The 27,262-nt window shown below is 51.2% G+C and overlaps 10 protein-coding genes across 10 annotated transcripts; 5 read left to right on the top strand and 5 right to left on the bottom strand.

The window, feature by feature from the left end:
• Nucleotides 1-2,761: 2,761 nt before the first annotated feature.
• KY384_004620 (uncharacterized protein) lies at nt 2,762-3,940 on the bottom strand (the record flags this gene model as incomplete). Its single annotated transcript, XM_044813125.1, has 2 exons — nt 2,762-2,927; nt 2,964-3,940. 2 exons carry the CDS (start codon nt 3,938-3,940, stop codon nt 2,762-2,764), a joined length of 1,143 nt encoding a protein of 380 aa, XP_044670545.1.
• A 583-nt stretch (nt 3,941-4,523) lies between these two features.
• On the top strand, nt 4,524-5,865 carry KY384_004619 (uncharacterized protein; the record flags this gene model as incomplete). Its single annotated transcript, XM_044813124.1, has 2 exons — nt 4,524-4,592; nt 4,777-5,865. The coding sequence occupies 2 exons, from the start codon at nt 4,524-4,526 to the stop codon at nt 5,863-5,865; spliced, it is 1,158 nt and encodes a 385-aa protein (XP_044670544.1).
• A 360-nt stretch (nt 5,866-6,225) lies between these two features.
• KY384_004618 (uncharacterized protein) lies at nt 6,226-6,925 on the bottom strand (the record flags this gene model as incomplete). The annotated part of the gene is made up of 2 exons (XM_044813123.1): nt 6,226-6,590; nt 6,745-6,925. The coding sequence occupies 2 exons, from the start codon at nt 6,923-6,925 to the stop codon at nt 6,226-6,228; spliced, it is 546 nt and encodes a 181-aa protein (XP_044670543.1).
• Nucleotides 6,926-10,107: 3,182 nt separating this feature from the next.
• On the bottom strand, nt 10,108-11,742 carry KY384_004617 (uncharacterized protein; the record flags this gene model as incomplete). The annotated part of the gene is made up of 1 exon (XM_044813122.1): nt 10,108-11,742. The coding sequence occupies one exon, from the start codon at nt 11,740-11,742 to the stop codon at nt 10,108-10,110; it is 1,635 nt and encodes a 544-aa protein (XP_044670542.1).
• An 877-nt stretch (nt 11,743-12,619) lies between these two features.
• Nucleotides 12,620-13,385, bottom strand: KY384_004616 (uncharacterized protein; the record flags this gene model as incomplete). The annotated part of the gene is made up of 3 exons (XM_044813121.1): nt 12,620-12,967; nt 13,020-13,094; nt 13,245-13,385. 3 exons carry the CDS (start codon nt 13,383-13,385, stop codon nt 12,620-12,622), a joined length of 564 nt encoding a protein of 187 aa, XP_044670541.1.
• A 1,127-nt stretch (nt 13,386-14,512) lies between these two features.
• KY384_004615 (uncharacterized protein) lies at nt 14,513-15,646 on the top strand (the record flags this gene model as incomplete). The annotated part of the gene is made up of 1 exon (XM_044813120.1): nt 14,513-15,646. The coding sequence occupies one exon, from the start codon at nt 14,513-14,515 to the stop codon at nt 15,644-15,646; it is 1,134 nt and encodes a 377-aa protein (XP_044670540.1).
• A 316-nt stretch (nt 15,647-15,962) lies between these two features.
• On the bottom strand, nt 15,963-16,936 carry KY384_004614 (uncharacterized protein; the record flags this gene model as incomplete). The annotated part of the gene is made up of 2 exons (XM_044813119.1): nt 15,963-16,388; nt 16,442-16,936. 2 exons carry the CDS (start codon nt 16,934-16,936, stop codon nt 15,963-15,965), a joined length of 921 nt encoding a protein of 306 aa, XP_044670539.1.
• A 705-nt stretch (nt 16,937-17,641) lies between these two features.
• On the top strand, nt 17,642-18,360 carry KY384_004613 (uncharacterized protein; the record flags this gene model as incomplete). Its single annotated transcript, XM_044813118.1, has 2 exons — nt 17,642-17,704; nt 17,776-18,360. 2 exons carry the CDS (start codon nt 17,642-17,644, stop codon nt 18,358-18,360), a joined length of 648 nt encoding a protein of 215 aa, XP_044670538.1.
• Nucleotides 18,361-19,485: 1,125 nt separating this feature from the next.
• On the top strand, nt 19,486-20,771 carry KY384_004612 (uncharacterized protein; the record flags this gene model as incomplete). The annotated part of the gene is made up of 2 exons (XM_044813117.1): nt 19,486-19,527; nt 19,581-20,771. 2 exons carry the CDS (start codon nt 19,486-19,488, stop codon nt 20,769-20,771), a joined length of 1,233 nt encoding a protein of 410 aa, XP_044670537.1.
• Nucleotides 20,772-21,904: 1,133 nt separating this feature from the next.
• Nucleotides 21,905-26,475, top strand: KY384_004611 (uncharacterized protein; the record flags this gene model as incomplete). The annotated part of the gene is made up of 4 exons (XM_044813116.1): nt 21,905-21,976; nt 22,080-23,735; nt 23,784-25,406; nt 26,233-26,475. 4 exons carry the CDS (start codon nt 21,905-21,907, stop codon nt 26,473-26,475), a joined length of 3,594 nt encoding a protein of 1,197 aa, XP_044670536.1.
• Nucleotides 26,476-27,262: the final 787 nt, after the last annotated feature.

Below are 27,262 nucleotides of genomic sequence, written 5' to 3'. Positions count from 1 at the left end.
TTAGCTTTCTTCTCCGTAGCCACGCCTCCAGCAGCATCGCCAGACTCAGCACCCGGAATCGACTGAACGGACACGGGCTGAACGGACGGCGACCCCGACGTCCCGGTCTCTGTCGTATTCATCTCCCCACCGCCAACCTCAGGCTCAATGGTCGCGTTCCCCAGCCCAGCTGTCGAATTCCCTCCACTCCCATCAGCGACATCATTCCCATTTCCCCCCCGCCTCCGCTGCCACTCGCGGCCACAACTCCATGCCCCAGACCCCCAGCAATCGGCTCCCAGCTCGGCTCCTGGCCACGCACCCAATCACCGATCGGCATGACCTTCTCGGGCGTCAACGCGTCGTGGCACGCGTACATTCCCTGCGGATACGTCTCCCATCCCTTGGCGGGGTACGATTTCTGGTTGTTCTGCTGCTGCTCTATGGTCGTGGGGTTGATTGCGTCCCAATTATTCGGCAGCTCGGGGGTGGTGAACCAGTTCGCTGATGGGTTGGTGTCCGAGGGTGGGTTTGAGGGGGCACGGTAGGGTGGGTTTGCGAGACCCTGGGAATGGTTAGTATGGGTAGACACAGCAAATGAATATTGAAGTTGGTGAGGATGTGGTGATAGTTGGAGGAAGGGGGGGGAGGGAGGGGGGGAGAGCGAAGCCGTACATCAGCGAAGCATTTCGTAAAGTACCAGAACATAGACCGATCCCACTTCGCGGCACTCAACTCCGGATCCGTCGTCGGTGTCGTGTTCGTAAGGTGATATATTGTCTGGATCTTGACCCGCTCCACTTTGATATCCATGGGCGTCGCGCAGTGCGTCTCGTCGTTCGGGTCTGTGCTGCAGATATCGGTGACTTTGAGCACCATATCCGGACATCCATCATCTTGGTCGTGGAAGCGCAGCGACATGCACATGTCCTGTTGGCAGTACCCTGTTGATCCAAACCGCCCCCTCCCCAATCAGCTTCCACCCCAACGAAAGAAAGAATAAAACAACAAACGAAGGAGATGACCTACGTGACAAAGGCGCGTATTTCAACCAATACGGATGAATAGCAACCCTGCTTGGCGTAAACGCATTATCCGGGATCCCGCACGCGCTCTGTGTCGCATCATCGTTCACGCCCGGCGTGTACTTGTCGACGAGCGAGTCGGCCACGTTGTTCTCGTCGCGCTTCCAGAAGGAGACGTTGCCGTAGTTGAGCCGCGCGAAGCGGATGTCGATATCGCGCGCTGCGTAGACCGGGGGAGCGGGTCTTTGACTTGAGGCGGCATTCCGGGGAGTTTGTCTGTTCCGATGTTGAATGTGTTGGGGGCTTTGCCTTGGGAGGGGGGTTGGGGAAGTCGGGTGGTGTGGCGCGGGGGAGGAGGTGGGCGGTGGTGAGGGAAAGGAGGGGAAGCAGGGGGAGGAAGGTGGGGAGGTGCATGATGAGAGTTCGGGGTTATGATCAGGATGGAAACTATAAGAGGTATCTTGTGGTTGCTGTAAAAGAACGTGAACGGAAAAGACCAGCTTTCCGATTTGCAAAGGAGCGTGGTGTTGTAAAGAGCAAAGCTTGAAAGAATGAACGGATAGCCATTGAGGGCAGGCAAGAAGAGACACTATATCAGTATGTGTAGGAGATTGAACAATGCAGTCTTCGCAGAAGCGTTCAATCTCATTTCATGTAAGACTTCATCCCGCCAAAAGAACCCTAATGACGGGGAACATCTGGGCGCGTGGAGTGCGGGGAACGTTTCATTTAGACTGCGTCCTTGATCCTATTTCGAAGACTCGTCCAGGAAGTGAATGGAGGTAAAGGACGTCCCTTGTCATTCAACTGATGCTTGCTGATGCGGATGCCTAGGTTGTAATGTGTGAAGCGCAATTATCACGGACCCTAGAGCCTTGGCTTTAGAGTTGAAATAGACAAGGAATTTCTTTACTTAAGGGACAGGACGAAACACTAGAAGATCTGTGACAGCGGGCAGATACCCATGAACAAATATCGAGGAATCTCGGGGTATGTGAGACAGAACGAGGTATAAAGCCGGCCGTAGAAGCGCAGCGAATTGGAACGCTAGAAGACGTCTTGCATTTAAGATTGCATCCTTAGAGCCCCTAGCCAAACTTTTGCGTTGAATATATCGATAGACGCTGCGTTTGGTGAGCCTCACGTTCATAGAATCAGCCTAGCCAAATTTCCCTGGAAATTTGACGGTGTCTCAAATGGCGAAGGCTGTCTATTTGCAGATCATCATTTCGAATGATGGAGAATAAAAGCATGAGCCAATCATTCAAACTCGACTGACATGAGACAGAGATAGAAGCCCACCATAGCCGCCGAAGTAGGGGCTTGTTACAAGCAAAGTGTGTTTATTCACCGAGAGAAACATGCAGATGTCCTGGCCATTGCTTTGAAGGAGCTGGAGGGTCATCACAGGTTTAAACTCACTTGGAAGTGCAACTCAGGGTAAAAGCTTTCTGCAGCTCTTTCTGCAAGACCTCGGGGGTAGAGCAAGGAATAAGATGTTGCATAAAGATCCATCTCGACTGGCTAGAATCGTTGAGAAAGCAAATTAAGACAGACAATCAACGAAGTAATGGGCGCAATCTTTCCGAAAAGCTCGACCTATCCGGATTCAGAAACGATTTCAAACGAACAACGACCTGCTAACGCTGCCAGACCTTCTATACCACCCCCCTCTATATACAAACCCCTCCAAACCTATCTCAAAATCGCACGCATCGAGTCGGGCACACGTCTGCCATCACCTCATCCCCCACCCCTCAAAGCCCCATCTTCTCCAAATAATCAAAAGTAGCCTTATACCCCACATCCGCCCTGCGATGCAACGTCAACGCATGCCCATTCCCCGGCTGCGTATAAACCTCCACCTTCTTCGCCCTCGGCCACACTTCCCTCCCCATCTCAAAATCCACCCCACAATCCGCCCTACAGATCCCAAAATCGAACTCCGCAAGCACATACTGCACGGGCCCCTCAAACTGCAACGCAGGCCCCAAACTCGCCTGCGGCGCCAACAATTCCGTCGTCGTGATCGTCTGCCGGATCGAAAACGCGTAGTCGAACACTTCCTTGTCGAAGCCGCCGATGCCGCTGGTGGTGTTTGTCTTTGGAGAGAAGAAGAGGGATTGGAAACCGGTGAGCTGGCCGTTCACGAGGTAGCCTTGTGAGCGGTCGCTGAAGAGCACGGGGTCGTTGAGGGGAGCGTATTCGGCGCTGAAGGACGACACGCGCATGTCGGCTAGGTACGGGTTGGGGATGAAGCCGGTGATTATGGCCGCGGAGGAGAGAGTGCCGTATTTGGTGAGGAAGGCGGTTGTCAGGACGCTGCCGAAGCTGTGGCCGACGTGGATGAGTTTGTCGAAGGAGTTCGCTTTCAGCTGGTCGCCTGTGTGTTTTGAGAGGGCGCCGCTGAGCGCCATTTCGGTGATGCCTCGCAGGATCTCGAGTTGTAGTGGTGCTTGCACGCTAGTGGAGGCGGAGGGTTTGTCGGAGAGCCCGTTCCCGAGCCGGTCGTAGGTTAGGATGCTGTAGCCTGCGGCGAGGGCGTTGTCGACGAAGGAGTATTCGGATGGGTTGATGGCGGAGTCCCAGTAGCGTTTGTCGAAGAGGCCGCCGTGGGTTGCGATGAAGAGGTGCTGTTTCTTGATTCCGTGAGGTGGGACGCAGAGTTGCACGCTGATGTTGTATGTGCCTGACACGGTAATGTTCCGGAGAATGTGACTGCGGTTGTTGAAACTCCAGGTATCATGGTCTACGGCGTAGGCGGTTGCGTTGATGTTGTCGGCAACGGGCACAATGTCGTATTCTGCATTTTGTGCTGTGGCGGATACGGGTAGCATGAAGGTTGCGCATGGTCGATCGCGGGCTGGAGATGGGACAGGTCCTGCTTGTACGTAGGAGAAGACTGAGGTAAGACTGAGTAGTATTGTGAGAGCCATGTTGAAGTAATGAAGTTCGTCGCTGGTTGCTGATCCTGTAGACAGACAACTTGACGGCTTCTTTTATAACTTTTCATGGTCCGCCTCGACCGCTCCTTACTTCGTCCAGAATTCTTCGAGGAGCCGAATCGCACTCGTACATAGGCTGACATCGCCATCTACACAGATGATTTGAAATCCGACGTCTGCAATTGTATAAGCCTTAGCCTTGGCAGCTCGATTTCTCATCCGCGTACACCGTTACCCTTCCATCTCACTTAATATGTTGTTAGTTACTTGCCAATGAACTTGGCATATTTCGTTCTCGTTCAGCCTCAGAGGCTTAGGTCTGCAGGTAACTTTTGTGTACCTATCGCGGCCATAATCATTCGTACGCTTACTTAGGGCTGCAGAAGCGGCAGACTACTCATGCGTGTCAGACGTGGCTAATCGTCAAGACCGAAATGCCAAGTGGCGGAGTGATCAGCGTGCAAATGCTTCCAAATTCAAGATTCTTTAAGGTATTGAAAAGATCATATTGCGGCATTCAGTAATATTTCTGAAGACTGCCTACACGCACACGTACATAGAACTCAGCAAGACAATGGCGAGCGTGCAGTTGTTTAAGGATATCGAAGAAACTCCTTTTCGAACTAAACGTCCACATAGGAAAGTTAGATCTGGATGCTATACTTGCAAGGATGCTAAAGTCAAGGTATGTGGAGTAGACTGCTGGAACGTAAACGATAGGTTGATGATTGGCTCAGTGTGACGAAACCCGGCCCAGCTGCAAGAGATGTCGCCGTAAGAAGCTCGGATGTACCTATCCCAAAGCGAACGAGACTTCGCTCCTGCAGGGATTGAAAATAGTGGAGAAGCAGAGCCGCCCAGAGTCAGAGAGCCCGGATAGCTCACAGAGCCTAGTGGAATGTGAAGCCTCACAAACGTCCGACTTGCGAGATCCATGTGGTGTTCTAGATACTGAGCTCGCAAAGCACTATTTCATGCATACCGCACACACCTTCGCGACTAGTGGTGCGTGCGAGGAGCATTCCGATGTCTGGCGGGTTTTCATTCCAGCCGTAGCATTGGTCTGTCCCGTAGTACGTCAGGGGATGCTTACTCTTGCCGCAATGAGCCTGCATTATGACCCAGCAGTCCATAGCTCCGTAGACTATTTGGAGGTTGCGGAAGCGCACGGCAAGATCTTTGTGAGAGAGAGCCGGCAGAAATTACAGCATTTTGCAGAGAGTCCGAAAGCCCAAGATCAAGATACTGTTCTGGCATGCTCTAGACTTCTCTCTGTCCTCGGATTTGCGTTCTTCCGGGCTCATCGCCAGAACGGCATCACCCTTGCTGATCCTGCGGCGTGGACCTGGCTGCATTTGGTACGAGGCGTGAAGCCGAGTTATGATGCGGCGAACGAGATCGGCAAATCTATTGATGAGATCATATTGAAAGATATGGCCCCCAAGTCTTTAGATTGGCTTTCCTCTCACGATCCTGCCATACGCCAACAGTCCTATTATCATTACATCCAACAGACCTCGCAGGAGCGTTTCGACGCTTTACATAATTTACTTGATGGTCATTGGAGTCGATTTGAAGAGGACAAGATTGAGGACCTTGGAGCCGCAATCGACATGCTGGACGAAGTTACCCAGCGAGTGTACACGCCCCAAGTGCATAGCTTATTTCGCGTCCTCTGCACCTGGCCAGGTGCTGTCCCTAAAAATTTCGTTGAAATGCTCTTGGCTGGCTTTCTGCCGGCACTGGCTGTGTATGCCCACTGGCTGATGTTGGTGGTCTTGGTAGAGGATTTGTGGTGGGTCGGCGACTGGGGGCGAGCTGGTATACGTGATGTCGTCGCAATGTGCTCTGAAGCCGAGCCCGATGTGCAAAAGCTTCTGATGTGGCCGGAACGCATGTTAAGTACTATGGGTTGAGAAGGCACAATTCCCCTCTCGCACAATTTTCCTTACACATCTTAGCGTTATCCTACTACTTCATACTAGCAACAACTCTGTTATAGGAAAAGAAATGGACTTCGGAAAATAATGATTTCCGGCAACGCGAGTAATGACTGCGGTTGAAAGTCTAAGCATAGGCACAAATTGCCCTCTGCTTATCATATCTGAGTAAAATAGCGCCTCTGATATGGAGAGTGATCGCCAATGTGTTGTGGCTTTGGAAGGGCCCACACCGGGAAGGTATTGATAAAAGTGTGTCAAGTGACCTTGAAAACTGCATTATGCCTGACATAATTCTTGCGTACTCGAACGATACTCTTGAGCAGACAGTCACCTTCAACTTACAGACGAATCATGACCAGTAGCTCTGATTTCCTCAACCCATTCTCTCAAAACCTTGAGCACTTTCTGATAATTCTCGTCCACTCTGGACGAATACTTGCACGTATCCCGATGTTCTGCCTCCAAAAGAATGTTCGGGATGCCGTGCGGTGTACGAGTGCTTGCTACGGTCTGCCTATCATCTAACTCCCCAATTTCGCAGAAATACATGACCTTAAGTTTCGTATTGTATGCTTGCTCACAGTGCCGCAACCAATTCTGCAACTCTTGATCTTCGTTCAAGAAGGGCGTGCCCATGAAAGCTACACCGAAGATGCTCCTCAAGAGGTTTCTTGCGGAATTTTGCTCTTTCAGCTGTGCTAGGCTTCTCGTTAGCATTTTGTCTCCAAAGTTTCGCTTCAGGTTATACAACTCGTACCCTCGTACATATGTGTCCGCCGCGAGAATGTGCTACGACGATGATTGGGCGCGTTTGAAGGTGCTCTTCTGATCGCCGTTCGATCAAGCCCCCACCAAGAGACATTGCATCACTCTCAACACTCCCTGAATTGTATCCGTCGTACCCCCAGGATAGGATGCGGGCGTTGTTGTGGAGGTCTTCAGCCAAGAAGTCCCCAGGCCAGAAGATATCGTCCTTTTCCCATGATTTATGCCGCCCGCCAGCGAAACCATGGACGAAACAGAGACTATCCATGTAAGTATCACACTTGCTAAGGAACTTGAATCTTACTCAACAACGGCATCTGGAGAGTCAGATACTATGTCGATCTTGGCGTTCTTGGATGAAGGTTTCATAATAGCTCTAGTGACAAGTCTGGCCTCAGCTATGGTAATGACAATGCAATTGAATCAAGAAGGAAGCGAAGACTAGAGTAAAGAATATCTCATAGACCTATGAAAAGTTCTGTGAATATGTCGGTGTTGGTACAGATAATTGCGGTCAGTGCCACGTTTGCCACAGTTGTCTCGACAACATAACGGTTAAAACTATGTAAAATGGTTTTGGGTAGGAGCAGATTATCCAAGATGCTCTTAAGGCAAGCGATGAGCAGAGCCGAGAGATGTTAAACTTACAGCCAACTCACTGGACCAGTCGTCTGCGTGTCCTCAGGGCTAGCTGCAGATCAAACATGCTGGTCTCCGTGTGATGCAGGTATCCGCACGGAGACGGCGTCTTAGCAAGTTCTGCGACTCTATATCTGCCGTTCTCCGCCTGACACTTTCGTGCAAACTGTAGTTTTGGCCGGGCCTGGGAACTGAGTCTAGGATACAGAAACCTACAGAGTAACACAAGAGATCAAGGGAATCGTGAATGTGTCGGCTACATACTTATGGTGGGGTAAGCAACATACTAAGCAGTACAGGCTGCGCCCCCAATAGTGACTAGGCCTGAGGGTGAACGCGGCTTTGTAGATCTGCCTGAGATGTTTTAGACAGCCTATAAATCTGCAAGAACAAGGCTTATTATGAAGGTGTAAATGCGAATTTGTCCATTCAATCGGAAGGAAAGGCAAGTGAAAGTGGCAGAGACGAATTTCAAAGTGCGTTTGCCCGCCACAATTGCTGAGGTCAAGGCAGTGGACCACAATGGAGATGTATCAATCTCTTCCTTTGCAAAATAACCTTCTACGCCCCCCAGTCCGGCAGTGAGATGGGCACCGACAGCCGTTGAGAGAACTTGGGAGACCTCGATCCGGAAGCATCATGAGGAGCTACCCTCTCCTGATCTATTACTTAAAGGTCTCTCTTCTTGTGAAACTTTGTAGAAACGGTTTCCCAAGTACAGTGAGTAGGGGCGTGTGATATTTCATAAGTCGTCCACGTCGGCCTTAGATTTCTCCAAACGGTGTCTTTCTGAAAGAGCTCGTTTCTGTTAGACGCTTAACTCGGAACCAAGACATCTTTCAACTAGATCTGACTTTGATTTTTACTTTTGTGTCCCTCTGTAATCTCAATGGGAGTCGGCGCGCCTTCTTTACGTCGCTTTATCCGGAAAGATAGAGTGAAGTCATGACAGGAATATATCTCATGGGACCATAGACCATAACTCATAGTCAAGGACCCATATTGGTGAGCCAAAACGCCGAGCGAGCCTCAATCAAGCTTTCAAGCCCCCACAAATTTCTAGACGATATTTCAAGCCACTTGATACTGGATATTTCAGATGTACCTTCATCCCTGATGGATAGCAAGATACCATTGCCACTCCAAACTTGCACGCACCAACTTCTCCCTGGGACTTTTGATCATCAGCAACCACCTCCACCATAAACATCTCTTACCGAAACCACATATAAAACCCGCCAGAAAGCTCCATAAGATGCTTATTTCCCTCAGTCGTCGCTACATAGGCTCCCAACAATGTATCTCCTCTAGCATAGCACCCGTACAGAGTTCAGCACACTCATTCGACGATAATTACGTCCAGCCCTCCAGAATCTCATCTGACTCGATTAGAATTCATGAACCACCGCCATGCCCGACCTTTCTAGCTCAAAATATCTCAAATCAGGAACCCTTTTTAGTCGCGGTCAAATCGTACGGTCAGAAATATCAAGGTCACGAGTCCAACAAAGCTTGTTAAGAAAAAAACAACAAAACTACTACCTGCCCCCCGGCACACAAGAAACGCCATATCCCCCCTCCCCCCATTTCCGAGCGTCCATGAAACACCAAAACCAGCCGATGATATTGTAAGTAAAAGAAATGCAGTGAGTAAAACCCCACTCTCGCAAGGAAGCTTCTCACACCCCCAACCCAATCTTCTGATCAGTGTTAGCATTCAGGCGGACGAGGCGTAATCTCTGACGCGGTGAACTGCTTGCGACTCCACGGCTTAATTTCGTGGAACTTGAGGTCTTGCTACATATCGAGTGTGCGAACGAAAGAGACCAAGTAGATTACACAGCCTGCGGATGTAGTGGACAATGTCTGCCTTCATCGGGGTTCTAGATGATGTACCTATTCTATGACCTTCATATCAAGTGATTGGATCTATCTGTTTGGACGAGATGAGATATGAAGTCGTCAATGTTGTAGTCTTTACGGAGGCGAGGCTGGTCTCGGGTGGTGGCTGCTTTCAGGAGGTAGTTACCGTTAAGCCAGCCTGGTGGAGCAGCCTTGGTGTCCATATGTGTTTGTGTTGGTGTTGGAGTGGCAGGAGTACCAGAGTATAAGTCAAGGCTTGTGATGGTTTGGTAGAAAATTTCATAGGTTAGGAGGGAAATGCCGGTGGCGAAGGTGCGGGCCATGAGACATGAGTGGTATCTGAATAGCGCTTTTTGTGCAGTTGCTGGCAAATAACGGTTCTCATTGTGAAAGCTGATCAATGCCCTCATGACTGCTAATAAAATGAACTTATATATACGTAGAAGACGGGATGACTCATCGTATCAAAGGTAGATTAGTGGGAGAATCGCGGCTTTTAATTGTTGTGCTTGATTGATTGATTGATGACTGATTATGTCATACACCGATCTAACCAATCGTCATGCGGTTTAGCCCTTTCGGGATCACTGTTGTGCTTGGGAATAACAGTTCCCGCACCCTGGGAAGGATGACTTCTAGGGTGCACTCCAGGGTGTGGAGGTGCGTTGCAGCCCCGGAGAGCCCCCCGAAGCCACAGAAATTGGCGTCAGAAATCGGCGCCATTAGGGGGCCAAAAACATTCATTTCCCCGCTATCAACATCTCAGTCACCTTCAACTACTTTCAAAGCCATCAGCACAATGCCATTGCGGCAACTTTCAGCAAAACTTGACTCGCACAAGTTACACGCGCTATGCAATCTACCATCCTCCTCACTAACTCATACACACAAGCCACAGCAACGGATGAAGCTCAAAGCAAATCCCCCAAACCGGCAACCCTCCATTCCTCAAATCCTCCTCCCAACGATCATCTCCGCTGCCTGCTCCGCAAGCGCATACAGCGTCGTCTGCGGATGCCCCCCAATCGCCACAGGCAGCACGCTTGCGTCCGCAACTCTGAGCCCTTTCACCCCCACGACCCTCAACTCTGTATCGACCACCTTCCCCATCGCCGCCGTCCCCGCCGCGTGAGAGTGTGAGACACCCGTCGCCTGAATCCTTTCGTCGATAAGGTCCGAACTCGTCTCCGTCGTAAGGGGCGAGAAGTTCGGTGGCGGCACTTCGCGCTCTACGAAAGACTTCCCTGCCTTCGTCCCGAGCAGTGCCTGCCTAGTTCGTTCGACGCCGTGGATCAGGATAGCCTTATCAGCGGCGGTGGAGTAGTAATTCGGGTCGATGATGGGCGGGTCGGTAATCGCGGCAGAGGAAAGAGTGATGGTACCACGAGATGTGGGCAGCAAGAGCATGGTGGATGTGGCGATATGGTAGCCGTCCAGTGGGGCATCTACACCTGCATGCCTCGCCGCTGCTGGCGCATATACTACGATCGTCTCGATATGCTGGCGTGCGGGATGGAGCAAGGCCGAATCTGTGAGCTCGCCGGGGTCTTCGAAACGCTCTCGGATGACCCAGTCCTGGGGGAGGCCCTTCGCAAAGGCGGGATGCTTCAACGCTGGGCTGCCCAGAGCTAGCGGGTACAACAGTCTCCAGTATTGGAAGGAAGCGAAGTGGTCAAAGAGGTTGATTCCGACGTGCTCGTTCAGGCTGACTGGCGTGATGTTGTGAGTCTCCAGCTCGTCTTTGGGGCCAATGCCAGAGAGCATGAGCAATTGGGGCGTTCTGTATGCTCCTGCCGTCAATATGACGTCTTCTTTCGCGCGGATGATGGTGCCGTTTACCAACTCGACGCCAGTCGCGGTGATAACCTTGCCGGTATTGTCGTCAGACGATTGCTGCGAAAGGATGACGCGCTGCACCATCGTATTCGTGAGAATCTGCACGCCCTTCAATGGATAAGCTTGATGGCTGGGCTGACGTTGGCCATCCCGCCAGTTCTCCTCGAACTCCGAAATGCCTCCCACATTGCCGTGAATGGCATGATGATTGTCTTCGACTCCAATCTCTTTCCATGCCTCACGCACAGCGTCGCGTAGGGGATATATTCTGTCTGGATCGCTGCTAGTCACCGAGACCACATGCATAGGACCATTGATGCCATGCTGTGGGCTCAGTGACGCGTTGGAGTGACGTTCAGGCTTCCTGAGATAGGGCAACAGACCGCTATAGCTCCATCGCTTGTCTTGAACAATCTTTCCCCAAGCGTCGTAATCGCTTGCGTCTCCTCGCAGCCATCCGCCATAATTGGTTGTGCTCCCGCCGCCCAGGACTTTCCCTTGCGCATTGGTATGAATACTGTCTTTCAGGTGGGTTTGAGGAGTTGTCTTGTAGGCCCAATCGTATTCTGAGTCTCCAAGCGTCATTGCACCCATCGCTGTATGGGTACGAGTGTCATCACTGGCATTTGGCCCTGCCTCAATGAGTACTATTCTCGAGAATTGTTTGCACTGTTTTAGCCTGGACGCAATTGTACAACCGGTCAAGCCGCCACCTACGATTATGTAGTCTACATCTTGTGCTGCCATGATGACTGCAGCATGCGGTCGTAAGAAAGTGGGTTGCTGTTGCAAAAGTCGGATTCTGACCGACACTTCATTAGGGCCGACCATTCCTCATCTGGCCTTCGAGAAGCGCAGACCGAATATGGATAATTGGAATCGGCATAGCGACACGCGGGTCGGTATTACGTTCTCAGCCAAATTTACGAGAATGTCCAGAATGATCCTATTGATCGAGCTTGTGTGTATTATGGCTATTATTACATCTACCAAAATATGATAGGAATACAGGAGTCATACGTTTCCTTCATGAGGCATCAAGCATCTCCGCAAATACTACCCGAAAACGCAGCCAACGTATCAGACATGCTCAATACTTTGTTGTACAGCAATCACTCCCTCCTTCGGCGTATTCGAGCCTTCAGACTCAGACTTATGGATGCGAGTATGGACTGCCGCATTGGCAGGATGAAGCGCCTGCGTCTCATTGAAATCATACAGATCATCCTTCGAAGTCAAGCGTGCTGATGCCCGCGTTCGGCCGTAACGAGGACTCGATAGCTGATATGAAGCTGAAGAACCCTGGTTGCTGATGGCTGACTGTGTACACCGCAACCATAGGGGGCGCAATGTTGGCAAACATGCGCTGATGATAGCCAGTGAGAGCTCAATTACACTCCAGACGAAGACAGGTGTGGTGTAATCTAGCGAAGTCAGTCATAACCATTTCAGGACACGAGCGGCTTACAAGTCTCATCATTGAAATGTGCATGCAGGCTGTTTCCAACCTGTACGTAGATAACTAAGCGTGCAATCGAAGATGCAGCGGCCCTGCGATTGTCAGCTCAATTGAAACGATTCCCTCCTGGGGCAACGTACAGCGCGCCCGTCAAAAACATGAAGATCACACCCAGCTTCTGCTTCCAGGGAGTTTCAGCCTCAGGACCATTGGCACTGGCATGGCCAATATCCCAAAATCGATGACAATGTCGGTGACGCCGCCCGTGTACCACAGGGGAAGTCCATTGATACATTTTCTGTGGTAGAAGGGCTCGATCAAGGCGGAAATCGGATAGCACTGGAAGAGACTTGCAAGAAAGAAAGCCACCGTCCAGGCACCTACCACGCCAAGTAGAATTTGGGGCCAGATACGAAAGGCCTTCACATCAAATATGCGTAAGTACAGGATCAGTATCGAAGCCTTCGAGAAGCCGTATCCAACATATGTGAGCATGTTGAGCGCGAATTTGCACTAGATCAACCGAGTCAGTCTTCGCATTCGTATTTGACATTTCACTGCTGACCTTTTCGTAGAGCAGGAAGCGCGGGTCATTAAGTAGTGGCATTCCTTCTGGTGAATGACTTTGATGCTGTCCAAGCTGGCCATGTACAGCAGCTAGACACCGACATTAGAGGGATCCGTGATAATCAAGGACTCTGCTTACCAACAAGTTGCACGGTGCTGCATCCGAACATCATCGCCTCCAGAACTATCAGCACCTGGTATCTCAAAGAAGCGGGACGCATACCAAGGCGCCGAATATCATGAAATCATCCCACGCAAGCCCTCCACGGCTCATTGTCTTTGCCCATATCCTCAACACAACAAATGCAGTCGGTAGAAGCAAGAATATGACGCCAATTGTAATGACTTGACTCTGAGAAGTCATGCTAGGTCATCGAATCCTGTACCAGACTTAATCTAATGTTGTGGCTCGTGGCCTCTTATCACTCCTTGATGGAAAGAGCAATCTTTAGCTCGATGTCACTGCGTCAGCTCTAGGTTGTCAGAAGTGCAGAAGCAGAAGAAACTTTGGAAGAAGGTTGACCTGCTTATACAACCAACGTTCCTTGCCAGATGACAGCTGGAGGACACCCTCCATCGCACCGAAATTGCGGAGCAAGGTGACTCGGACAGCTGTACCCCTTGCAGAGGACGCGTAGACGACCTTTCGGACGTGGCGCCGTGGAATTTGTCAGATCTCTATTCAGAGCTGGTACAAGTTGTACCGTCCCAAAATATCCCTCAGAATTGTCGACATCACAAATTGGTCCAGGGCCCTTCAGCTGGCGAGAATACGATTTACCCGCCATCCGGTGATCAATGCACATCCCCGAGTCTTATCGTGACAATCTCCCCGCAGAAAAAGACGACTGGTCAGAGTTGCGGGGGCCTGCATGAGAGACCTCGCCGCGCTTTCTCGGCGACAATGCGCAAGCGTCATGTATCGAATGCAGGTGCCCATGCAAGGCATGCTCGGTACCACGGCTTGAGTAAGGGCTTTGACCACGACCACTGCAACGGTCAGACATCTCAGGCAAGGAAAGTGGTATACAGCACATGAATGTAGCATGCAGCTCTTCGCCAATCGCACATCTGGTTTTCGGCAGATATGCCTGCGACCCATTTCCTGCCCACTGACTAAAATGTGACATCTGCAACTAACATGAAGACCAGAGACATTGTACCTCAGCATCCCATCTCATCGCTGCAATGTACTGGTAGCTGATCTAGATGCATTGACCGCGCAACATTACGACACTTCCCCACGAAGCGGTGAAAAGCCCTACAGCTAAGCTGAACCGCACCATCCCAAAATGGTCATTCATCCAGCACCCCGAGTGACGATGACCTTACCGACCGCCCGCTGCAAGTGCGAACTACACTTTACACTTGCGCATTGCTGCACCAAGCCGTGCCGGCACATCAATACCTCAACTCAAACTACAGCACGACCTTGCCAGCTAACTATCGAACACCACACAGCCCCTCCAACTCATCATCATCACCACCACCATGACCGCGCCACTCATCCTCCAACGCATCCCCTTCTTCCGCACGCAAACCGACACCATCATGTCCTCAGCCGAAAAGAAAGACCCTCTCATCACAACGCGCCTGCTCACTCCCATCGAAGACGACATTGAGTCTCACCCTTCCAGCACCGACACCTCTCCCTCCCACCCCGGCTCCCCCTCCGATGAGCTCACCACCATCAACACCCTCACACGCCGCCTCAAGCTCGCACGGGGCGTCATCTGCGTCCTATCCTTCACCACTCTCGCCTTCCTCCTCTTATTCCTGCTGTCTTTAGCTCACAACCAGTCCGGCCTCCCCCTCCCGACCGCCGCCACCACCACCAACACAGCTTTCTCCTCCTACACACCAGGCCACCAACACCCCTCCTCTCCCGGCCTCAGCCCAGCAGACACATTCCCCTCCCTCGCTACCTCAGGCGCGCTGTCCTACACCCGCCACCCCTTCCCCGTCCACTTACACAACAACCCGTTCTCCGGCCCGCCGCGGCCGGAACTAGACGCTGCATGGCACGAGTTGTTCGAAGATATCCGCATCCGGGTGTCTGCTGAAGACCTGGCTTTCTACAACGTGTCGTCCATCCCGCTGGCCCAGACTCAGGATGATCAGGCTAGGGAAGGGGGAGGCGGGGGAGGGGGGCGATGGTTCGCAGCCGAATTAGGCGTCCACCACGAACTACACTGCCTGAAGAAAATCCGGCACTGGATCCATCGGGACTATTACGGGCTTTATCTGAAAGAAGATGGGAGGGAAGGAGGAATGGAGGAGGGGGAAATGAGGGAGATGCAGGCGCATGTGGATCATTGTGTGGAGATGATTAGGGAGGCGATTGTTTGTAGGGGGGATACGAGTTTGTCGAGTTTTGAGTGGGTGGGAAACAACCCGATAGCCGCTGGGAATGGGAGTGGGGGAAATGGTGGGGGAAAAGGGGATGGGAAGGGGGAGGAGGGAGGAGGAAGGGGAGGGGCAAGACTCACGGCTGTGGCGAAGGGGTGGCATACTTGCGTTAATTGGGACAGTTTGATGGGGTGGGTGAGGGAGCGGCATGTGAAGGTTTTTGAGGAGGGGTTTTGGAGGGTCCGATGGGGTTGTGAGAGCGGACAGGGGGGGTGAAAGGGGAGAGGGGAGGGAGGAGAAGGAGGGTAATGGTGATGGAGGAGTGGGGAGGGGAATGTATTGGCAGGGGATAATGAATAAGAGACGGAGATTTTGGTGCTGGCAACATTTTGGTACTGGAATGGGATGGGAGCGGAGGCGAGCCATGATCCTATCAATTGCTAGCATCAATTGCTGATATCGATTTCGATGTATGTATGTATGAGTGGATGCGTGTTGCAAGATAACTAGCTAGCTGGCTACTGGTCCTGAAACAATGGCTTTTGCTGCCGTTCATCTATTCATAATCATGCTTCTCTTTCACATGCCCTCCTCAGCTTTGAGCACTGCCAATATCATTGATAGTCATGCGTCTTCTTCCCTCACCTGGTCTTCCCTCCTGGTCTCCTTTCCTCCTCTCTCCCTTCCTTGCCCCCCTTCTCTCCTCAATGATGATGATGATGTCCCCCTCCCCCACCCCCTCCAAACGCCCATCCCATTTCCTATTCTCCCCTGCCCACCTCTTCACACTTTCGAAATCCCGACAAGTTCTCTCGAACTTCCAGCCTGTCACCCCGCCCAGGTCAAAATTGACGGGCTCAAGGTTCGTGTCCGCGAGACACATGAAGCTCTGACGGAGGTAGTCGAAGCAGTGGCGGAGATGGTGGTCGTCGAGGCGGCGGTTGTGGTCGGTTGCTTCTTCGATGGAGGAGGTTAGGGTGCCGGAGAGGGCGGCGTAGAAGCCTTTGCGGAGGATGTCCTGGTGTATTGTTAGTGGTGGTGAAAGAGGAGGACAAGAAGGCAGGGGAGTACCAGGCAGTGTAATTCGTGGAAAACTGCAAGTCCTGAGAGATTGGGTGCGATGGTGGGATGCTGCACGAACCCTACCATGGGCGGGAAGAGATCGTCCCACGCCTTGTTCGTCTCTGGCGAGGGAGGAGAAGAGTAGGTGATGTTGTAGATGAGCGGGTAGTGCAAGTTTCCTGCTGAGGGGAGGTAGCCGCCTTCGATGGGTGCTGGGTCTGCGGTGTTGATATTGTGGGCGCGGTCATACCTCTCTACTGCGAAGCTCATGCTGAGGCCGAGTAGGATACCGACGCAGACAAGCATGACGGAGATGAGCGAGGCGAGAGTGGGGTAGACCCATGATGATATCTTCTTTGGTACCATTATCACTTTCACCTCGCTGTCACTCTTTTCGTCGTCATGGTAGAGTGGCTCGTATTGCTCTCCCATCTTTGAGGTGAAGGGGCGTGTGAGTTGGCGGACGAAATCTTTGCTGAGCATGGCTGGCTGCTTGTCGCTCATAGCAATGTGTTGGTGGTGTATTTCTGTCTGTAGTTGCGGAACGTTGATGAGATGAGGGAGCGAGTCGGTGGGCTAGGCAGAAGTCAACAACCCAACCCAATGGAAGTGTTGTAACTAATGGAAACAGCGTTATCCTCTTTCGCGCTTAGTGTCGGTAGTGGTGGAGACAATGTCGGAAGGTACGCAAGGTTCGCCAGGGTCGGGATGTTCCTATTTCGTGATTGACGGTGAGGGACGGTGGTGTTCTAGACTGCCTATTGTCCGCTTGTATCGCCTGCGGTGACCCGATCTCATCACGTCATCATACGATCCGGTTGGCCGGCGCCCGATGGAGGAAGTCGCCGTATTTATCACATCCTGTTGACCGCCAGAAACCTGCTTTTGACATCACATGAACCATTGGCCCCGTCCATTTGCAGCTGCATCACCGACTCATCTTGTTGCGAGAGACAGTCTGAACCCTGATTCAGAGGTGGGTAGAGACGTTGGACTGCCTGCATCGGGTCGTTGCTGCTGCTGCTGTCACTGCTGACGAACGCTGCAGACACTTCATTTGCCTTAAAACCAACCTTCGAATCTCCATCCTCATCCACCACCAACGTTCTCAGCAAATCATACACCACTAGCACCACTCACTCTCTTTGCATAGCTCATCACACACTCGTTCATACTCCCCTTGTCAATCATTCAATCAACACCACAACAATGAAGGTCCAAACTTGCATCGGAGGATTCCTCCTCTTCGGAAGCTTGAGCGCTGCTCTTCCGGTCGGCAACGAGAAGTGTAAGTGAGCTTCCTGAACTCTCCACTGCAAAGCTGACGACACTCAGTGCTCCAGAAGAAAGCCGAGTCTGTCGATGGCGATGATCAAGTCGTCTACACCTGGTCCCTCCCCGAAGACAGAAAAGCCGTCACGAAACGTGCCGAAACCGATGGTGACGACAAGGTCGTCTACACCTGGTCCCTACCCGACGACAAGACCAAGCGTGCTGCCGAGACTACCGATGGCGATGACAAGGTGGTGTACACATGGTCACTGCCCGACGACAAGACGAAGCGTTCCGAGACCACCGACGGAGACGACAAAGTTGTCTACACTTGGTCCCTTCCTGATGACAAGACCAAACGCTCCGAGAAAACTGACGGTGACGATCAAGTCGTCTACACATGGTCTCTCCCAGACGACAAGACTAAGCGAGCGGAGTCGAAGGATGGTGATGACCAGGTCGTCTACACTTGGTCCTTGCCCGATGATAAGGCCGGCAAGACGAAGCGCGCCGAGACTACTGACGGAGACGATCAGGTAGTCTACACGTGGTCACTGCCAGAAGATAAGGATAAAGCTGTCAAGCGTGGTGAGACAACAGATGGTGACGATCAAGTGGTATATACCTGGTCGCTTCCGGAGGACAAGTCGACTTGAAGGCGTGGGGGTGGACTCGGGGAGGACTCTAACTGGTGATTGGCTTTTGGACTGTGGAAGTAGGGATGTAAGGGTAATTATGTGCTCGTGCTGGGGCATCACTGGAGGACGAAAAGTCTTATGTCAAACTTGCATCTTCACGTTGGAATGATAGGTGGCTGAGAAGGTCGGCTGACCGATTTGAAGCGAAAGGAAGCACCGTTACATCATTAGAATCTCTTGATAGCATTCGGCTGACATAACGACATCGCCATAGACATCAATGGCATTAATTTGGCTGTCAAAAGTGCAGATTCTCTTCGCTTGTCGGTCGTCCTTCTTGTTGCGACGCACGGGTCTCATACCCTAGGAGGCCTCCCTAAAGCCACCAAACTAGGCCCCGCACTTAGGGGCCTTTAGGGGCTTTTTGGCTTTTCGCGGGCTCCGGATGTTTGTAGATCTCGAAAACCGAAATTTTCCACGTCTGCACTCTGCACCTTCACAACTGTAGTCAATGCCGTTGTCTTATTGATGCATGCCGCTCAATAACGTTCTTCGTGACAACACATACTCACATAATCAGATCAGCTCAGCTCGGCGCGAAGGCCTGTATTTATCGCTTTTGGCTCCCCTGGTGCCCCCGATCTTCTTCGTTGGGATATGTCAGAAATCCACCGTAAAATTCATAGGCCAATGTCTCACGTTAATCAGACAATGCAGACCAGGGTAGCACCCGGATTCATTGCAGTAATGATCTTACAGGATAGAACGGCATCACTCGAATGGAAAAGCACGTACCATCAGATGAAACTTGAATCTTGCATTCCTGCATACTTAGTCGGAGTGAGCCACGTGCCTTTAAGACACTGCCCCTCGGATTTTGATAGTCACAATTCTTGGATGTAAACAGAGTTGACCTCTTCTACTCGCCTGCAAATGCGTGCCTTTCTTCGTGTGATCGCTTTGCTTTATGCGACTCCTTCAATTGCGCAATCATGGCGCAATGATACCTGGCCTGAAAACTCACGCTGGCAGCCTCATGATATCGCCGAGACTCTAGGGCGACGACTGTCACCACATGCGAACATCTCGCACAATGGCTACGACACAAACCGCTGGAGCACTTTCAAGGCGCCAAAGGCTGGCATGGTGGTAGACGTTGCGACAGAGGATGATGTTCTCTGGACGGTATGTGAGACTCTACCGTCAAGACAGTCGTCACTCACGATGATGTCCAACAGGTCCGATACTGTATCCACAACTCCATACCATTCCTGGCGCAAAACGGCGGCAATGCCTGGTCCACAACCTTCCATCTTCCTCGTCAAACCTCTGCTTTTATCGGTAGAATCTCTCCAAACGACACATATTCCGCCGTTGTCAACACCACCGCTTCCAATTCAACCAACATCCTCACAGCGCAGCTTCCCTCTTCCATCCTCATCAACCTTCGCAACCTCAACAACATCTCCTTCTCCCTCCCGCCTGTCATAACCACCTACAATACCACCTCCACCAACGCGACCGTCACAATCGGCGGGGGCGTCCTCATCTCCGATCTCGTCACAGCCGCCCACGCGCACAGCGTCCAGATCCAGACCGGAAACTGCAACTGCGTCGGCATGCTCGGCGCCCTCCTCGGCGGAGGCTACAGCCGCTTCCAAGGCCTATACGGACTAGGCGTCGACAACATCCTCTCCGTGAACATGATCACCGCAGCCGGCGAGCTCTTAACCATTGGCGCGAAAGAAGAAGAGGAAGAGGGCTCGATACAAGGCAAAAGCAAGAACGACGCAGACACAGGCACAGACGACGACACGACCGCAAAAGAAGATCTTTGGTGGGCAATCCGCGGCGCGGGCCCCAACTTCGGCATCATCACCAGCGCGACCCTCAAAGCTTACCCGATGCCTGACAAATCCAAGAGCGGCGCCTGGCTAGCCACGCTCCTCTTCGACGAATCCAAACTCGAACAACTCGTGAGCGCGATGGAAGCGCTCGACCTCGGCGCCCACATGGCTATATTCCTCTACTTCTTCGCCCCGCTCCCCGACTGCACCCCCTCTATCGTCGCCGAGCTCTTCTACGCTAACACCGACGCCCTTACCGCCCGTGCCGCTTTCCGCAGTATTTATGATGTTGGTGGGTGGAGGGAAGATGCCGCTTCTACTGGTTTCAAGGAGTATGATAAGGTGAATGAGGGGAGTGAGATGTTTTGCGCTAAGGATGGCGCGAGGAAACCGACGTATGGGGCGGGATTGGCGCATGTTTCCCCCGTTGCCATGCGCGCGATTTGGGAGGAGTATAAGGCTTTTTTGAAGGTGGGGGGAATGGGACGGAGAAAAGTGCGGTGTTGGTGGAGAAATATCCCATGGACGCCGTCTTGCGCGTGCCCGATGCAGAGACGGCCTATCCGTGGAGGAGCAGGTTGAGGTATAATGCTGCGGCTATCGCGTGGTATCAGGACCCGGCGCTCGATGCGAGGGCGGAGGCGTGGGGGAAACGGGTTAGGGAGTGGTGGAGAGGGAGTGGTGGGTTGGGGGGGCGGTGTTATGTTAATTATGCGTTTGGTGATGAGGGGGTTGCAGGGGTCTATGGGGATGATGATGGGGGTGGGTATGAAGGAGGAGGGGAGATAGGAGGGGGAGGGGAAGGGGGGGCTTGCAACGTCTGAAAGCCGTGAAGAAGGCGTGGGATGGTCAGGGGAGGTTTAGTGAGTTTTTCCCTTTGCTGTAGCTGAGTCTGTGGAGAGGAGAAGAGGGTTCGCTATGGTCTTTTCGTCCAGCTCTAGTCGTCGCTTATCCATACTTTGCAAAGAAATGTTTTTATTTATGCGTTATGCATAATGAGTGCACAAAATTATCCTCATGCACGCTTGCGGCGCTAAACCCCTTCCAGTGCCTTCACTTCTCGGGTGGTGCGGGCGGGTTGTTGCAGTGCAGTTCAGTTTAGTTTCATGAACGAATTGTTGGCTGGTGGTGTGAGTTGCCAGGCGGTGTCGCGTGGTCGAAATTGGGGAGGTAGGGCAGGTAGGGGTAGGGCAGGTAGGGGCTGGTGTGTGCTGTCTGTACACCAGTACAGTGCGAGAGAGAAGATGGGGGACATGATTTGCTGTATGAGAAAGGAGAGGGAAAGGGAAGATGGGGGTTCACGTCTACTGTTGCCTACATTGCCAGAGTTTGGTGACTATGAGTATTCACTCTTCTGGTCATGTCTTCGCCTGCGTGTTTTGATGAGGATGTGGCAACAGCAGGGGAGGAGTGTTGGGGAAGAGAGGGGGGGAGGGGGGAAGGAAAGCAGGCATTTCATCGGTTGCCTTGCAAAGATCTGGGAGACTGGGACGGGGGTCTGGTGATAGGGTGAATGGATATTACTTGTGGAGACGCTTGGTGGTAGGTAGGGGATGAGGATTCACTCTGCTGACTGACAGCCTATTCACCATTCCTGCATTCTGTCACGTGTTTTATCGCTTGGTCTTCACATTTCAATTCACTACCTCCCACTCTCAGCAGTCAGGTGCGGTGTTGATCCGCGCATAACCCCTCCAAATGAGGAAGGCGCAAACATGCCAGATCACCCAGGCAATCATGCCCGCTTCCTGCCTAGGAAACCACGTGGTGGGGCAGACTTTAAACCTGTTTCTCTTCTTTTGTTTTTGTTTTTCTTCAACACACACTTTTGGAACATTCATCTCATTCTTTTGCTACATTTTGGGACATTGCTACTGTGCATTCTACGAGGCAGCCATCAAAGTGCTATCTACAGTGTCGCAGTCAGAGGAACAATCGAGTGAGGAGAGCTTGGGGTTGTTGTCGTCATGGGGAAAGGGAAAAAGAAGGGCCATGGTGGCGCCACCGGTAATAATAAGAAGACTTCAGATGGACAAGGCGCTAGCGCTGGCAGTAGTAGTGACCAGCAAGCGATCAGCGAAGACGAGTTCTTTGGACTCGAAGTGGTGGCAACCGATAAGAACAATTAAAAGAAGGATGAAAAGAAATTCTACTCGTAAGTCGAGATTGTCTGTCATTGGAGAGCCGAGAGCTAATGGGCGCTTGCGTAGTGGGAACGCCAAAGAAAATAGTCCTACAGTCCAAGTCAAAGAGACAGAAAATGGATTAGAGGAGTCATTGAACTCTTCTAAAGGCACCAATACAAGGGAGCCTGAATTCCCTGTACGCCCTGGGTTTGGGACAAAGGGGTCGATGGTCACAGTGCTCGCAAACCTTTTCGAAATGATGTTGAAAGATACCGAAAAAGATTTGGTCCTACATCCATATAAGATCACTGTTGTCCCACCACCAAAAGGGAAAAGATTGGCCAGCCTGATCATCGAGCTCTTACTGGATCGAGCCCCATACAAAGACTTTCGAGACTGCATTGTCACAGACAAACGTCAAACCCTCATCTCGTCCAAGAAACTCCAAGATCCTAAAGAAGAAGAGAAATTTATAGTTAAGAGAGGGAAGGAAATCCAAACACAAGAACAGTGGTCCACAACTTACACCGCTAAAGTCACGGTCGAGACTGAGTTGCCACTCTCCCTTTTGATCCATTATCTCAAATCTTCCGATATTAACGAAGTATTGGTCCTGGACAAGAACTTGTACCTTCACGCTCTGAACATCTTCTTGTCTCATTATGCGAAACATGAATCGACCATGTACACAACAGGCAACAGATGTTACGCTCAGAAGTCTATCTCGGACGAAAACATGAGTAAAGGCCTTGGCGCTGGCTTGAAAGCTGTTCGTGGATTCTTCAGTAGCGTTCGGCTGGCAACGGCGCGAATCCTTGTGAATGTCAACGTTAGTCACATAGCTGTCTACAACGAAGGATCTCTTTCCCGCTTGATACAAGATTTCGGTTCCGACAGCATGTCAAATCTTAATACTTTCCTTTTTGGACTCAAAGTGAGGACTATGCACTCGGACGGAAATGACAAGATACCAAAAAAGAGTTCAATCTTGGGGCTTGCCTCAAAAGATGACGGCAATAAACTCGATAATCCGCCTCAAGTATCGAAATTTGGCGCGGGTTCGAGAGACGTAAAATTCCACAGGGGAAATTGCTATGTCAGCGTATTCGAATACTTCCACCAGCGTGAGTATTCCTCCGGCCTTCTTTACAAGATACTGATCTTTTTGGCAGAGTATCCGGGCAGACATAGGAATACTGAGGACCCGGTCGTCAATGTGGGGACTAAAGAGAAACCAACCTATCTCCCAGCCGACGTCTGTCAAGTCGAACCGGGTCAGCCTTGCAGGATGAAGCTCGACCCCACGCAAACACAAAAGATGATCGAATTCACGGTGCGTCGACCCTGGAAGAATGCAGATTACATCACTGGACCAGGTGTGAAGCAAGTCGGTCTAGAGCGGAAAGAGAATCCTGCCCTTGTAAGCATTTCTTTGACGATTGTGAAATCTCAATGCTGACTCGAGAAGAAAAACTTCAACCTCAAGGTCACAAACAAGTTGATATTAGTACAAAGTCGTACCCTTCAGCCGCCTAAACTCATATACAAAAACCAGAATCATAGCCCTCAAGATGGATCATGGAATTTGGCTGACTTCAAAATGAATTCAGCAATGCGCTTGGGAGATTGGGCTGTCTTTTTGATAACCAAAGCCGGCAAGACAGATTTCACCAAGACTGATGACTTCGTGGCTGCATACAAAAAGTTGATGGTAGAGATGCGGAAAATTGGGATGACTATCGAGAAGGCCCCCGGCCAAATCATGGCACAAGTGTCAAAAGGAATTGAGTTACCGAATGATGACCAGAGGCAGAAGGTGGACAGAAAGAATCGGGACGATCTCGCAAGTGTCCTTAGTAAGCCAGGGTTCAAATTCTTCTTTGTTTGCTTGCCAGACGAGGACAAGGCCATTTACAACCATGTCAAAAGGCTGGCCGACATCCATTTTGGTGTTCATACCGTGTGTGCTGTGGCCAAGAAGTTCTGGCCGAGTGGGCCACAGTATCAAGCGAACTTGGCGATGAAATTCAATTTTAAGCTTGGCGGAATCAATCAACTTGTTGACAACGCAAAACTTGGTTTCATATCTAAGGGCTCGACAATGGTCGTTGGCTTGGACGTAACTCATCCATCCCCAGGCTCCTGCGTGAACGCACCTAGCATTGCCGCCATCGTCGCAAGTTACGATATTTACCTGAGTCAGTTCCCTGGAAAGCTTGCAATTCAGGAAAAGAGCAAAGGGGAGATGATATCGGGCCTTCAAGATCTTATGATAAGCCGCTTGCTACTTTGGAGAAAGAAGAACAAGAACACATTGCCCGAAAATATCTTAGTCTATCGAGATGGAGTCTCGGAGGGCCAATATCAAAAGGTCCTCGACGAGGAACTTATACTCATGAGGAAGGCATTCAAAGCAGAGTATGATAAAGGAAATAAGAATACGACTAAGAACGATACTTATCCCCGAGTCACCATCGTCATCGTCGGCAAACGTCACCACCTCCGCTTTTATCCCAAGGACCTCACAGAGGCCGCCAAAAACTCCAACCTCAAACCTGGCACCGTCATCGATCGCGGCGTCACCGAAGCTCGTAATTGGGAATTCTACCTCCAGCCTCACAGTGCACTTCAGGGCACCGCGCGCACCTCGCATTACTATGTCATTTACGACCAGATCTTCCACCACCACAGGTTATCCAAGAGTGCTCAATATGAAAATCAGGCGGATATGCTCGAGGGCATCACGCACGCCATGTGCTATCTCTTCCCGAGAGCGACGAAGGCCATTAGTGTCTGTCCACCGGCGTACTTGGCAGATCTGCTGTGTGAGCGTGGGAGGGTCTATTTGGAACGGTTGTATGATCCGCAGCCTTGGGTGAATCGAACGAATGAGAGAGCTGCGGAGCAGAAGGAGATTACGGTTCATGATAGGTTGAAGGATACGTGTTTTATCTTTGAGGTGGTGGGGTGTGATACACACCACGGCATGCTTCAGCAGCTGCAGCAAGTATCCGAGACTCTGGTTATTGACAGCGGATGTCTTACTCGACATGCATCATGGAACTGCGGATGGATCGATATCTCGGGATGGGTTTCTCTTATTCTTTCTTACTCAACGGCATGCGAAACGACTTGCTCGGCCGATCGAGACATCTTCTACGACGGTTTCTCGTGTTTGCTTGCAACACAACACACACAGGCTCTCTTCGCTCATTCACTCCCCAGCATTTTCCTTATTTCTATTTTTCTTTGGCACGGATAGAAGATACACGGGTTGCAGTGCTGGCGATTCTTATGACTTACAGCAACACGCAATGGCGAATAAAAGACGGTGGCAAATGGGGGAGATTGCTTGCGATGCAATGTGGTGTTTTTCTAGGGGATCAATGGATGGAGGTGGTGGGCGATTTTCGGCCTATTTTTATGCTTTTCATTTTCATTATGCGTACGCGTATGGGCATGGGGATAGTGATTCTTAGAGGAATGGCATGGTAAAATATCGGTAGACAGGTGCATAGCAAATAAGACGTATTCGTCACCACGAGATGTTTCTGAATTGTAAATTTGTGGGTTTAAATATCATCGTATGCTTAGTATCTCTGGCTAGATGACATGAATATGCGCCATGCCGGTACCCGTCATCGTCACTATGGAGGAACACCAGGGAAGTGAAATATGGATGTAATAGATACACACGAACAGACGAAGGCGCTGATGGAGGAAGCAGGCACAGAGAACGTCAAAGACCAGGGGGTAGAATTCTGAAGTGTAAGGAGCCGTATACAGGAGGGCACATGGAAAGAGAGTGCGTGGAATGAATGGTGGGTATTAGAGTTGCGGTGGAGTCTAAAAAGGTGGGTCTCTACAGGGTAGGGATAAGGTTGAAAAATGATATGGCAGGATAAAGGTGGACCTAGGCCGGTAAGATCGAGAAGGGGGGGATAAGAGAAAGAGAGTGGCGTAAGAAAGAGCGGGAACGAAGAAGAGGAGAGTTGAAAAGAGATGAGGGGGATGGGAGGGATGGAAAGGGGGAAGGGGGAAGGGACAAGAAGGACGGGGGCGGGGGAAGGACGGGGGAGGAGAAGGAGGAGGAAGGGAAGGAGGGGGAAGGGGAAGGAGATGATGGGAGTGGAGTGAAGGTGGGGAGAGATAAGAAATAGGGAGAGATAGGAAAGTGCGGGAGAGAAAGGAAGGAAGGGGAAGAGGGAAGAGGAATAGGAGTGTAGAGTGAGTAAGGAACAGAGAGGGAGGGGAAAGAAGTATGAAGACTTGAAAATGGATGGGATGGATGTGTGGAATGACGAGAAATAGGGAGAAACAGTAGCGGAGAAAAGGACTGAAGTGCGCAGGGCTGAGCCGGCATGAAATAGTTCAAAAGGAAAGGAGGGGAAAGTTTATTAGACATGCCATGGCGAGAAGCGGGAAGGAGGAGACATATCAAATCGCGCTTGATGAGCTGGGGAAATGGGAGGGGATTTTGGAGTGTGGAAGTTGGAGGAAGTGGGAAGAGGAGGGAGGGGAGGAAGGGGAGGGGAGAGGGAGGGGAGAGACGAGGTATGACTTAGGATTTGACAGGGGGAAGGGTGATGGCCTCCTTCGTCGGAAGGGCGGCAGCGGGAGGTTAGGGAAAGCGATAGGGATGATGGGATAGGTGAAGAGAGTAGATAAGCCAGCTAAGGGGGTAAGTATAAATACGTGAGTACGGGCATGGGTGTGGAAGGTGCGCAGACTAGATGTTTTGTTACTCGTTAAGAGCGTACAGGGAATGGAATGGCCGATTCCCTTGTGGGAGTATAGGTGCTATCACGATCTTGGTATGGAAATGACTTGATATTTTCCATATAGTCAAACGACTGTACATGCTTCAATTGATAAGCAAGAGTGAGAACAATGAACGGTCTTCTAAGGGAGATGAACGAATGTATCCCCCCATCGAACAGAAGGAAG

Source organism: Bacidia gigantensis (assembly GCF_019456465.1).
Source record: "Bacidia gigantensis strain McMullin 20006 chromosome Unknown contig_231, whole genome shotgun sequence".
Lineage (NCBI taxonomy): Eukaryota > Fungi > Ascomycota > Lecanoromycetes > Lecanorales > Ramalinaceae > Bacidia > Bacidia gigantensis.
The sequence above is the reverse complement of the archived record's forward strand: the minus strand, read 5'-3'. Positions and strand labels throughout refer to the sequence as shown.